This window comes from Rhinopithecus roxellana, chromosome 9 (assembly GCF_007565055.1).
Source record: "Rhinopithecus roxellana isolate Shanxi Qingling chromosome 9, ASM756505v1, whole genome shotgun sequence".
NCBI classification, from domain to species: Eukaryota; Metazoa; Chordata; class Mammalia; order Primates; family Cercopithecidae; genus Rhinopithecus; species Rhinopithecus roxellana.
In genome coordinates this window covers 70762668-70775980 of record NC_044557.1, presented here as the reverse complement: position 1 = coordinate 70775980, position 13313 = coordinate 70762668, and the positions used below count along the sequence as shown (strand labels likewise).

Here is a 13313-nt window from a genome sequence, read left to right as displayed (position 1 = left end):
TGTCCTTTCTCTAATGTATGTATTTGACCTTAAAACATGTTCCTTTTTTGTACTAGTATCACCTTTTGAACAAAATTTATTAAGAGTCTCTTAATGTAAGTTTCCTAGTGGCCATGAAATAAGCCTTTATACACTGAAAAACACTATCTGCAGTCGCTTTACTTTCAATGTTAGATTTCTTGAAGTTAAAAATACAAAAACCTACTTTCCCTTAAGTCTTCTACCATAAAAAGTACATTCTATTTATAATCTAGCAAATTTTAACACTTTCTAAGGTGCTTTAAATAGCTGACCAACTCAAACTGGAAAATTAAATATCCCTAAATAATCCTGTTATAAACATGGGCAACTAAGTTCTCTTACATATATTGCAGGTCCTTGAATAACATCGTTTGGTTATCATTTTTTTTATATAACTTTGATGAGAAAAAAAAAATCAATTCCCAGCCAAGGCCACTGTCTGTGTGGAGTTTACACATTCTACCCACATCTGTATAGGTCTTCTCCGGGTACTCCAGTTCCCTCCCACATCTAAAGATGTGCACATTAGCTTAATTAGTGTGTTTAAGCTGTCCTAGTATGAATGAGTGTGTGTGTTTGCGTGCGCACATGTTTGTGTGTGACTGTGCCCTGAGATGGAAAGGTGTCCTGTCTCGGGCTGGTTCCCACTTTGTGCCATGAACAGGACAGGATCCAGCCAACAGTGACTCTGAACAGTAATAATTAAGTAAATAATTATCTTGTCGTTATTAACCTTTCTTTAATGTTTATATAGTTCACATTTATTTCAATGTTTAATACTGGAAGTGTTTTAGGTCTTTACTTACAAGTTTGCTAATGTTTTTGTGACCAGAAATACATAGTAGGAACCTAACTCTTGTTTACATCAATTAGCATATGGTAAAATTGGTTTCTTTATACATAATTTTGCTTAAAAGTTGCAGTTTCCACAAACCTATGGACGGTGTCAAAGGAGGACTTACTATACTAAACTGCAGTTATATTACTATATTCTATTTTAAACACATTGCTTCTAACAAGTAAACCTCCTGAGAACTTAAATATTAAAAAATACCTTATACTAAGTTTTAAATATAATAAATGTTAAGTTCTTAAACATTCCAGTGGTGTCTAAGTTTAGCCAAATTGTTGCACCTTTCAACTTAAAATCCCAAGTCAAAAAACAAATATGCAAGTATGCATTTTAAATTATACTCTTAAGACTAATTTGTTGGGCACTTTTATAGGCCTAATTCTCTGAAACACAACAAATACCCTAAAGACCAAGTACACTGATTATTCCTAGAATTAAAACAAAACTATTAATATAAGCATTTAATAAATTTCATCGTTTCTATATTTACTTCTAACCTTCTCATGGATAAAAGACTTACCCACTAAGAAAAGCGTGGTTCCCAGACCAGCAGCATCAGCACTACTTGAGAACTTGCTAGAAATGCAAATTCTCAGCCACACAAAATCACAAATTGTAGCAGAGGTATCCAACAATGTTTTTCTAACAAGCCCTTCAGGAGATAATTCTGTTGCATGCTAAAGTTTGAGAATCATCAGCTTATTTTAGAGGCAGTTTGGTTCTAGAACACAGATAAAACAGAACTTCCTATCAGCTACCCTGTGAGATGAGCAGCAATTCCAAAACAGGCAAATCAACCTCATGCCTAAGAACCACTGAACTAAATGAAACACTATTAAGGAAGGCTAACTAGCTGGGAGTCACCATTAGAGCCCACTGAGGTTGCTGATCAAGTAGAGGGTATTCTCTTCTTCCCAACCTAGCTTTAGGAAAAGAGACTAAAACTGGAGCCAGCTAAGGTTATCTTTACCAACACTGTGAGTTTTTTGTTTTGTGGTGGTGGCGGTGGTGGTTTTAAATAGTTACTGTAACAACTGGTATACTCCAGGTCCCTTAGAGCAGTGGTCCTCAACCTTTATGGCACCAGAGACCGGTTTCATGGAAGACTATGGACTATGGACACGTGGGCAAGGGCTGGGAGATGGGGAGAGAGATGGTTTCTCGACGAAACTGTTCCACCTCAGATCATCAGGGATTAGACCATGCATGTGCAGTTCACAACAAAGTTCACACTCCTATGAGAATCTAATGTCCCCACTGATCTACCAGGAGGCAGAGCTCAGCTAGTAATGCTGGCTCGTCTGCTGCTCACCTCCCACTGTGCAGCCTGGTTCCTAACAGGCCATGGACCAGAGCTGGGGACCCCTACCTTAGAGGCACTTGTTCTTCCTGGGTTCAAGATAAGCCATCATCTAACTCTTTTTTTTTTTTTTTTTTTTTTTTTTTTTTTGAGACAGAGTTTCACTCTTTTGTCCAGGTTGGAGTGAAGTGGTGTGATCTCAGTTCACTGCAACCTCCATCCCACTGGGTTCAAGTGACTCTCCTGCTTCAGCCTCCCAAGTAGCTGGGATTACAGGCATGCGCCACCACGCCTGGCTAATTTTTGTATTCTTGGTACAGACAGGGTTTCGCCACATTGGCCAGACTGGTCTCAAACTCCTGACCTCAGATGATCCACCTGCCTTGGCCTCTGAAAATGCTGGGATTACAGGCGTGAGCCACCGTGCCCGCCCAACTATCAACTAACTCTTAGCACATCATCTGAGTTGGCAATTTCCAACCTAATATATTTCTTATTTTTCTCACTCCCTCACTGGATTTTGCATTTCCAGCTCTGTCATTTTACTATCTTTCTAACTCTAAAGAACCTTCGACGACAATCCATCCTATCCTTTACAATCTAAATTAATTTAACTGTAACACTTTACATGAAATAATTTTAATTCTTACATTTTTTCCCCCATCTCAAGGACTATAATTCTTGCAAATACTAAGAAAACACCCAAATAAATTCTGAATCTCTCATTTATTTCTTTGGCTCAGATTTTTCAAAAAGGAAATAGGATAATAATAGTACTATTTCATCAGGTTTTTATTAGGATTAAATAAAAAACATTTGCTCAGAGCCTGCCCCATTACAGCTATTATTCTTGCTATAGGTTGAGTACTACTTATCTGAAGTGCTTGCAAACAGCAGTGTTTTGGATTTTTTTGAATCTTCCTAAAGGATAGAATGGATTTGGAATATGTGCATTACTGATTGAGCATCCCAAATCCAAAAATCCAAAATGCTCCAAAGAGCATTTCCTTTGAGCATCATGTAGGCCCTCAAAAAGTTTCAGATTTTGGGCTTTCTGATTTGGGATGCTCAACCTGTTATTATTAAAAGTATCATCATCGTCATCATCATTATTACTTCTGTTATTACTAAAAGTATCATCATCATCATCATCCCATTTATGGAAATAGCCATTACCCCTAATCCAAGCAAGACATGATTTTTTACACCCCCCAATATTAGGGTAGAAACCCTTGTTATATACTCTCATAATATATTTTACTTTCCATGCCCAATACCCAACACAGTTATAAATTCCTTGTCCAATGTCTATTTTTTTCCTAAATAGGATCATTAATGAACCTCAGTACCTTCACCAGTAAAATGAAACTGCTACTATTGATTACCTCATAGGGTTGTTGCTGGGGGTTAATTTGTGCATAAGATACAGCAAGCACTATATGTGTTGCCTATTATAATTATTATTCCATGCCTTGGTTTACATTTTCCATGATTATCAAAAGTGAACCAGTAACAAGAATATCAATTTCAGGCTTCTAAACTCTTCTCCTTCAGTTACATATATTCAGTATATAGGATTTTCTTAATGTAAACCTAAAATGAAATTTTAGCATCAGGGATAATCATTTAAGAAATATTATTATTAAATAGTGTTTCCTTGACATGTCAAATAATTCAAGTCATAAAAATGTAGTATGTTCCCACTTAACTTCATTTTTCATCAACTCTATTGATATATACACACACATACCAGTAATATATATGCTATGAGGCAGAGCAGTTTTAGGTGCCCAGTTCAACAATTTGCAACTAACATCTATGGTTGGTATTACAAGATGTTAATGTCCCATATTCAAAGTTGAAAGAACTGTTGGCTACTGAAGTCAGCACTTCTGCATAGGAGTAGCCATTTTAGTAGAACTGTTCCATCACTGCTTCTACTACTGCTATCCAGCATTGTCATCCTCCCACTAAGGGGCCAAGAAGGACGAAGATGAAAAAGTGAACCCCTGCTTCTATTCCTTCTCACATCCTAACATCAGAGGAGTTATGCATCAAGAAGGGGTGGAGGGGACTTCGTGAGAACTAGACCACACCTCTTCTGCACTACAAACCTAACCTGGAATGGGAACTGAGGTAGAAAGATAAATGGAGGTATAAATTGAATATGAGACTGAAATTTTTAAATAAATGGACCAAGTCTTACGTAACTGAAAGATACTGTTTTAATTGCTAAAAATAAATGAAAAGAAAATGTAAAAGGGCTGAGTTGTGCTCAAAGAATACTGTCACCAAGTGGGAAAATGAGGTTGATATAATAGGACAGCTTATGATAAAAAACTATTTCATGTTTATATTACAGTAAGTTGAGAGTCTACACTAGTAAAATTTATCTATATTTATTACAATCTAGTGAAGTGAGTACTTTTAAAGATTATACATTATGAGTTATAGTCATGCCCCCAAACAAGACCTATATTTAAAGTTCAAACAATTTTTTTAAATCAAAGCATAATGTACCCTTTAATCAGGAACAAGCACGGTATTTTAAGATGTTTCTTTTGTAATTGTTATTAACTAGATCAATGGTGTGATAACGTCCTTAATATGTCTAAGTCTCAATTATGGTTTTCCTGAGAGGGCTATAATGGTGGAGCCAGCAAGCACTAAAAGCTGGTAGGAGCAAAAGCAGCCACCTTGGAGAGGAGTAAAGGAAGGAGAGACACCAACAGTTCAGTAAGTGGTTTGTTTATAGAAAGCGTAAACTCAGAAACATTGACCAAAGTTTTTTTTGTTTTTTGTTCGTTTGTTTGAGATGGAATCTTACTCTGTCACTCAGGCTGGAGTGCAGTGGTGTGATCTTGGCTCATGGCAACTTCCACCTCCCGGGTTCAAGCGATTCTCCTGCCTCAGCCTCCTGAGTAGCTGGGATTCCAGGAGTGTGCCACCATGTCCAGCTAATTTTTGTTCTTGTTTTATTTTTGAGATGGAGTCTCGTTCTGTGGCCCAGGCTGGAGTACAGTGGGGCCATCTCACTGCAACCTTGCCTCCTGGGTTCAAGCGATTCTCCCACCTCAGCCTCCCTGGTAGCTGGGACTACAGGCACGCTTCACCATGCCTAGCTAATTTTTGTATTTTTAGCAGAGACAGGGTTTCACCACGTTGGCCAGGCTGGTCTCGAACTCCTGACCTCAGGTGATCCACCCGTCAGGGCTTGCCAAAGTGCTGGGATTACCAGCGTGAGCCACCACAACTGGCTGACATTTGACCAAAATTTTATCTGGTCTGTCCTTAATCTGTTAATTGTAAAACTATCTTATCAACATCATTACTGAACATGACTCCCTCCACCCCTTCTTGATGCGTAACTCCTCTGATGTTGGGTTGTGAGAAGGAACAGAAACAAGGTTCCACTTTTTCATCTTAGTGGATGAGAGGAGTAAGATCACTAACAACAAAGGGTTTCCTGGAATGCAGTCAATTTACATGTGTGAAAGTATCTGTAACAAGAAAGACTCCTATAATACACAGGACTTTTTAATGAACTGAAGAAAGAATGATAGCAGGAAACTTAAGCAGTCATTAAGAAACTGAAATAAGAATAGTCTCAAGCAGAAAGAGCAGAAGAAATCCTTCAAACAGACTGACAGACACTCATTCTGAAGGACACGAACACAAAGAACAACCCTAGAGCCAACATCCTCCTGATAAGCAGCTGCAAAGCACAGAATTCTCATTTTAAACATGAAGATTCACTTATTTTTACTTGTGTATATACACGTTGCCTCTCAAAAGTCGGCTAGTTTTCACTAATTCTGCTCCAAAGGAAAATGCTCTAGAACACAGGATTTTGAAATCACCAAATCCAATCTCATTTACAAAGGAGAAGATATCGGCCCAAAGACACTAAGTAACTTGTCCAAATTCTTGCAGGAAGTTAATGCTAGGATGCACCTGCCCACATGACTGTGGTCATACTTTGACCTCACAAGGCCTCTCTAATGTGTCAGAGATTTGGGGGCACCGTGAACCGTGAATATTAAACAATATGTAATGAATTCATAAGGCAGCTTCAACAGAAGCGGAATATGTATCACTTCTGAAGCACCACTTTGAAGGAGGGTGTCAGATATAGCTGTGTGCTCCATATATATAAACACAAAGTACCTGCTGCCCAGTCTGGATTCTCCTCCTGGGCTCAAAGGATCTTCCCGCCCCAGCCTCCTGAGCAGAGTAGCTGGAACTACAGACACGGGTCACCAAGATACACGTGTTTGGGCATATTTATTAAAACACTAACCATATTCCTTTTTAGTTAAGTTACTCCACATATTTCTGAATTCTCCATCCATCTCAAGGCTGGTCACATATCAACTGTTTTCAATTTCAGGCTACTGAAAACTCATTTAAAAAAATCCTTGATTCGAACACTTTAAAGTCCCTTTCCTATGCCTGGTCCCACTTTTAAGAGGATTCTGCCTTTGGTTAACATTCTTCAGAGCAGAAACAAAAAGTATTCCCCTCCCCTTTTCATTTCTTAATTCCATAAACAGCAATTCTACAGATAAAAAAATATTTTACGTAAAGTAAGGAAAATTTATTTAAAAGGGCTATGCTAAAATGAGATTTTAATATTTCTTCAAAGCTTAAATTACATACCTAGACACATAGATCAATAGATGTCCTCACTGTTTTACTGCTTTAAAACAATCTACAGGGCCCAGCATGGTGGCTCAGGCCTGTATTCCCAGCACTTGGGAAGGCCCAGGCAGAAGGATCACTTGAGGCCAGGAGTTAAGACCAGCCTGGGCAACACAGCGAGACTCCATCTCTACAAAAATAAAGATAAAATTTAAAATAAAATAAAATGGTAAGATGTGGAGTTATAAACAGATTTTACACTTTGTGCCTATCTTTATTTTCTAAACTCTCTAATGCTCATTTTTCATAACCCTCAAATATTAAAACAATTAACAAAAATAAAATAAAATAAGACATGGCTAGGATGTCTGCTACCTGTTAAAGGAAGCCAAGGACACTGGAAATTACCCTGTGCCTTATGCTGAAACTGTTCAGCAGCACTTTCAAAAATTCTGTAAGTTATCAATATCATGTCGCTACAAATGACTGTTTTAAAGAATGGCACAAAGACACTGTGGTGAAAAAAATCAACCAACACAACACAAAATAAACAGGAACTGAGAAAGTTTCTAGGTTCTGCCACCACAAGACAACGTGCAGCCGTTCAAAAAGTACACGACGCAAAAAGTCAACTAGCTTCCCATGTTAATGAAGTGTTTCATTTTACAAAGAAGCATCTGGCTTTTTACGTTTCGTTTAGGAAGTGAATCCTAACAGCTGACAAATATCAAAGAAAGACTGACCCAAACCAAAACCAAAGCAGGCGCAACGCTCTTCAAGAATCCAAGACTGAAAACACCGACGTCATAACTGGTTCAGTCTTCACCTCCCAGTGGGAGGGAAAGAGAATGGATCGTACCCTTGAAATACTTGGCGGGGAAAGAAAATCAAGTCTAGGTGGGGAAAGCAGGAAGAGCAGAGCAGGAAGAGCTGGCATGCAGCTGAAAGTCTTCCCTCCCCAGAGCCGAAGGAGTCCTTCCTTCCTCGCCCCCTGCGGCCGCCACCCCAGCCACGTCGCCCGCCCGGTCCCAGGCACACCTTCCAGGGCCGGGCCGCGACCCCCGCCCGGCGCCACGACCACCGCCTCCCCCGAGCCCTCAGCCTAGGTCGTCCGCGCGGGAAGCGAAAGAAGGGTGGGCTCACCAGGTCCCTCCGGGCTGGACGGCGCCGGGGGCCGGTGGGGCGGGGACCCGCACCCGAGGTCCCCCTGGGCGGGCTCCCTCAGGTAATCCTCGAAGCGCACCTGCCGGGCTTCGCCGCCGCCCCCGAACCCCCACAGGCGGTTGGCCGTGCCCCGCAGAAGGCGTCCGCTCTTCTCGGTGAACGTGGTCAGGTAGTCCATGCTGTCGCGGGGCCGGACGCGGAACTGGGCCCAGGAGGTCGACGGTTTCGGCGGTGGCGGCCACCACTAGCGCACCCGCCACCCCATCAGACCTGATCCAGGGGAGGTGGCTCCGCGCGCCTCACAGAAGGCGGAGAGGGGGAGGGGGCGTCCCTCTCCCTGCCCGGGGACAGACCATCAGGAAACCACGCGTCGGGGGAGCAAAAGACGGACAAAAGTTTTTGAAAAGTTTTTCTTGTGGCTTCCAAATGCCAAATGAGGCAGAACTTAGCTTGCCACATAGGTATATTCTTCCTGGAACCGAGGCGGGGTCGGAAAACTGGTGGCTTTTAAGCAAGCTGGACGGGTCCTCTCCGGGCATCCCCCCACCCGCCTGGCGCCAATGGAGCTGGCCTGGCCCGCCCTGCCCCTCCCCGCCCTGTCCCGGCTCCGACCGGACTTTCAGGACTGCAAGGGAAAGGGGTTGGACACCCAGCCTCCCGCCAGGTCAGAGGAGGGGATAAAAATGGCCCAGGGGAGACACTGCTGGAGTTGCATGGAGTTCGGGAGCCTAGGAAGAGTCTGCAAATAACAGTAAAAAAGTTTGAAGGGTGTGTGTGTTGGCTTGGGGAAAAAAAGAGGGTGGAGTGTATCACTTGAAACTTGCAGCTTGTATTTACTTTTTTTTTTTTTTTTTTTTAGGACGGCGGAGATACTTTCAACATAAGACTGCAGTCATAATTACAACATGAATAGTAACATTTTAAGTTCGTTGTACCAGTATGAACTCATGTTATCGTTGGACATTCTATGATCCCAGTCCTGTTTAAGCAATGTAATTGAAGACTTTAGTTTGCAGATCTACCTTTCAGGGACAAAGAACCTAGACAGGGAAAGAGCAGTAACTTTTCACAGAAATTTAATACCCCATTTTGCTTCCTGTGAGATCTGGTTATTCTCTTCCTTTCACATCTGTTCGTAGCTCTTGTAGTTTTCCCAGGCATTAAATAAGTAAACCCTCTTTCTTGGAATCACCAATATATTACTATATTGTGGGAAAAGAAAAATTTGAATTACTTAGGAAGCTGATGAACTACCCACTCCAACAATAGAGTCCTGGAAATCAATCTTAAGCTTTTGGCCAAACTACTGAAGATTATCCCTCCTGACACACACACACCCCCTTTTTTGTTGTTGTTGTTGTTGTTGTTGTTGTTTTAACCAGTTGACAGATCTTTTTTGCATCATCATTTTCAGTTTAAATTCTTACTAGGTTGGATAAATGTCACCATTCTAATATCAGTCATCATCATTATACCTGGTGAAAAATACAGCATGTCTGGGCTGCACCCTCACAGTGTCTAATTCGGTGTTTATGGGAAAGGGGCCCAGGAGAATCTGCATATCCAGCAATCCATGTTTTCAGGGTTGTGGCTTGGGAAAGAACTGTTACAGACTTCTGCTCTGCCTAAGGACCTATTTTGTAGATGTTGCAATGGATGGAATGTTTGTGCTTTCCCTCAAATTCATTTGTTAAAATCCTAACCCCAGTGTGATGGTATTAGGAGGTGGGGCCTTTGGGAGGTAATTCATGAGCACAGAGGAGGCCTCATGAATGCAATTAAGTGCCCTTATAAAAAAGGGACCCAGAGAGCTGTCTCCATCTTTCTGCCACATGAGGATACAAAAACACAGCAGTTTGCAAACCAGAAGAAGGTCCTTACCAGAAACCAACCATGCTGGCACCCTGATCTTGGTCCTCTAGCCTCCAGAACTGTGAGAAATAAATGTGTGTTTATAAACCAGTCAGTCACTCTATGGTGCTTTATTATAGCATCCGGAACGAGCTAAGGCAGCTACTAAGTAGCATTCCATTTGACAAGGAAGCCTTACCATGCACACAACTTCTGAGTTCAATGAAAGAGAGGCTCGGTAAGTTTTAAAAATCAAATTTCAATGAATTAGTCTAATTCTCATTAACAATTTAAATTATTTTTCTAAGATGTGTTTTACATCTTCTAAAAATTTACTGGTTTGTTATAAGCATATCCAATTAGTGCTTGAGATTTTACCTGATTAGATCTGCCCTTTTACGTCCAACATTTGCAGGAACCTTCATTCTACCAGTTCAAATCCAGATTTACAGGTAGTTAACCCATCTGTTTTTTTTTTTTTTTTTTTTTTTTTTTCTGCTTCTATTTCATAGAAGGCTAGAGCTGCTGGAGAAAAATGTGTAACCTTGGTGACTGAATGCCTTACAATCTTTGATTTAAACTCGGCTGGTCGTAATGTCTCTAAAATCCTTTTATTCATCTAGTCAGTGTTCTCTTTCATTCTCTATATTTGTTGTCTGAACTGTCATCATTCTCCTGAAGTTACCAAACTGATCACTTGAACATGTTACTTTGCCTTCTACATGACCCAGAAAATCATAGGCCATGAAATATGAACATTCATTTTTCTTTCCTTTTTCTCTTCAATCTACATCAAGTTGCTCTCCCTACCTTGTCTTAGAAGGAGGTCTTTATTCCTGTCCATGCCTTTCTTCCAAAAGTCTAATTATGTTGTCTGTGGCTTGCCAGCTTTATTATTCTTCTCTGTTCCTTTTCACTATATGTCCTTTCCTCTTATCCTTCCATCAGCCACATAAATAACTCTCAGCCTTAAAAAAAGCTTGCTTATATGCCATGCCTGCTTTTTCAAGCTACCTTTTGCCTCATTAAAAAAAAAAAAAACAAACCTTTATTGATATATAATTTAAGTACTGTAAAATTCACCTGTTAAAATTATACAGTTCACCTGATAACAATTCAGGGTTATAAAGCTATCATCAAAATGTAATCTTTGAACCTGAACATTTCCATCATCACAAAAATGTTTTACCAATCTGTAGTCACTCCCCAGTCACACTTGCAGCCCTAGGCAACCACTAGTCTATTTCTGCCTCAGTGGATTTACCTTTTATAGACATTTCATATAATACTTGGTCTTTGGGGTCTGCCTTCTTTCACTTAATGTTTCTGAGGTTTCTTCGTGTTGTAACATGTATTAGTACTTCATTCCTTTTTACCGCCAAATAACATTACACTGTATAAGATATACCACATTTTATTGATCCATTCATCCATTGATGGATATTTGGATTGCTCATACCTTGAGGCTATTATGAATAATGTTGTTAGGAACATCTGTGTAATTAAGTTTTTCTGTTGAACTGTTTTCATTTCACATATATACATAGGAGTGAAACTGCTGGGTCAAAATGGTGGCTTTCAATGGGCAAAAAGGTTTAATTTTGATGAAGTCCAATTTATCAATATTTTTATCAGGTCTGTGCTTTGCATTGTATCTAAGAAATCTTTTGACTAATCCAAAGTATGAAGATTAACTATTATGTTTTTTCTATGAGTTTTATTTTATTTAGCTCATTGATCTAATATAGGTCTAATATAGGTCTTTGATCTATTTGGGGTTAATTTTCAGGTTTCGTGTGAGGAAGTGGTCCAAATTCATTTTTTTATGTGTGGCTATCCAGCTGTTCCAGCACCATTTATTGAAAAGATGATTTTTCCCCCCATTGTCTTTGCATCTTTATCAAAACTTAATTGACCTTAAATATAAGGTTTTATTTCTGGACTCTCAATTCTACTATTCCTAAACCCATGCCAATACCATGCTATCTTGATTACTGTAGCTTTCTAGTAAGTTTTGGAATTGGAAAGTGTGAGTCTTCCCATTTTGTTCTTCATTTTGAAGATTGTTTTGGCTATTTTGAATCCTTTTCATTCCATATGAATTTTAGGATTACTTTATCAATTTCTTCAAAGAAAAAAGTCAGTTGTAATTTTGATAGGGATTGCATTAAATCGGTAGATCAGTATGGGAAGTATTGCTATATCGTCCATAAACAAAAGGATGTCTTTCCATTTAGGTAGATCTTCAATTGCTTTCAGCAGTGTTTTGTGCTTTTCATTGTATAAATCTTGTACTTTTTTGTGACATTAATACGTGTTTTATTTTTTGTTGGTATTGTCAATAGATTTTTTTTTTAGATTCCCATTGCTAGTATACAGAAATAAAATCGATTTTTGAATACTGTTCTTGTATCTTACAACCTTGCTGGACTCATTAATAAATTCTACTTATTGTTAAGTGGATTTCTTAACATTTTCTCTATAAAAGTACATGTTTTCTGTAAATAAAGATGGTTTTGTTTTTTCCCTTCCAATTCAGGTGCCTTTTTTTCTTGCCCAATTGCCCTGGTTAGAAGTTTCAGTACAATATTAAATAGAAGTTGTGAGAGCAGATATCATTTTATTCCTGAATTTGGAGAAAACACATTGAGTCTTTCACAATTAAGTATGATATTATATGTTGGTTTTTTGTAGATGCCCTTACTCTAGTTTATGAAGGACCATTCTATTCCTAAATTCTTTTATTTTTGTCATAAATGGACATTAGATTTTGTCAAATGCTTTTTCTGCTTCTGTTGATATAATATTGTGCTTTTTGTTCTTTATCCTGTTAATATAGTGTTTACATTAATTAATATTTGTATATTAAATGAACCTTGCCTTCCTTAGATAACCTTCAGAATGTATAATACGATGCTTGATTTGGTTTGTTGGTATTCTGTTGATGATTTTTTTGTCTATATTCATAATAGATATTATATTGGTTTATACTTTTCTTCCCTTGTGATATCCTTGTCTTGCTTTGGTATTTGGGTAATACTGGCCATCCTTTTCTAATTTTTTGGAAGAATTTCTGAAGGATTGTTACTAATCATTCTTTGAGTGTTTAATAGAATTCACCATTGAAGCCATCTGGCCCTAGGCTTTTCTTTCTGGTAATATTTTAAATTACTATAATCATTTACCTCATATATATATATATTAGATTTTCTATTTTTCCTTGTGTCAGTTTTGGTAGCTTTGTCTTTCTAGGAATTTGTCCATTTAATGTAAGTCATCTAATTTGTTGTTCATAGTATTCCTTTTAATCCTGTTCATTTCTCTGATTTATATTAGTATCAGCTCTTTTACTCCTAATTTTAGTAATTTGAGTCATCTCTGTTTTTTTCTTGCTCATTCTAAATCTTTGTCAATTTTGTTGTTCCTTGCAGAGAGCCAACTTAAGGTTTCATTAATGAGGTTTCTCTAATGTTTTTCTATTTA

The 13313-nt window shown here is 38.8% G+C and overlaps 1 protein-coding gene across 21 annotated transcripts in view; it reads right to left on the bottom strand.

Moving 5' to 3' along the window:
* OXR1 (oxidation resistance 1) overlaps positions 1-13313 on the bottom strand; it is a 506009-nt gene that overhangs the window by 85090 nt on the left and 407606 nt on the right. For 4 of the 21 annotated variants that reach the window (XM_030938265.1, XM_010370819.2, XM_010370820.2 and 1 more), the window contains exon 1: positions 7959-8330. The exons of 10 other annotated variants lie outside the window; for them this stretch is intronic. In XM_030938265.1, coding sequence (XP_030794125.1) covers positions 7959-8157 — 199 coding nt within the window. In that variant the 5' untranslated portion in view covers positions 8158-8330. Of the gene's footprint in view, positions 1-6833; positions 6865-7958; positions 8331-13313 lie in introns of those variants that run through there. 7 more of the 21 variants (XM_030938272.1, XM_030938275.1, XM_030938273.1 and 4 more) reach the window with 6 other exon arrangements.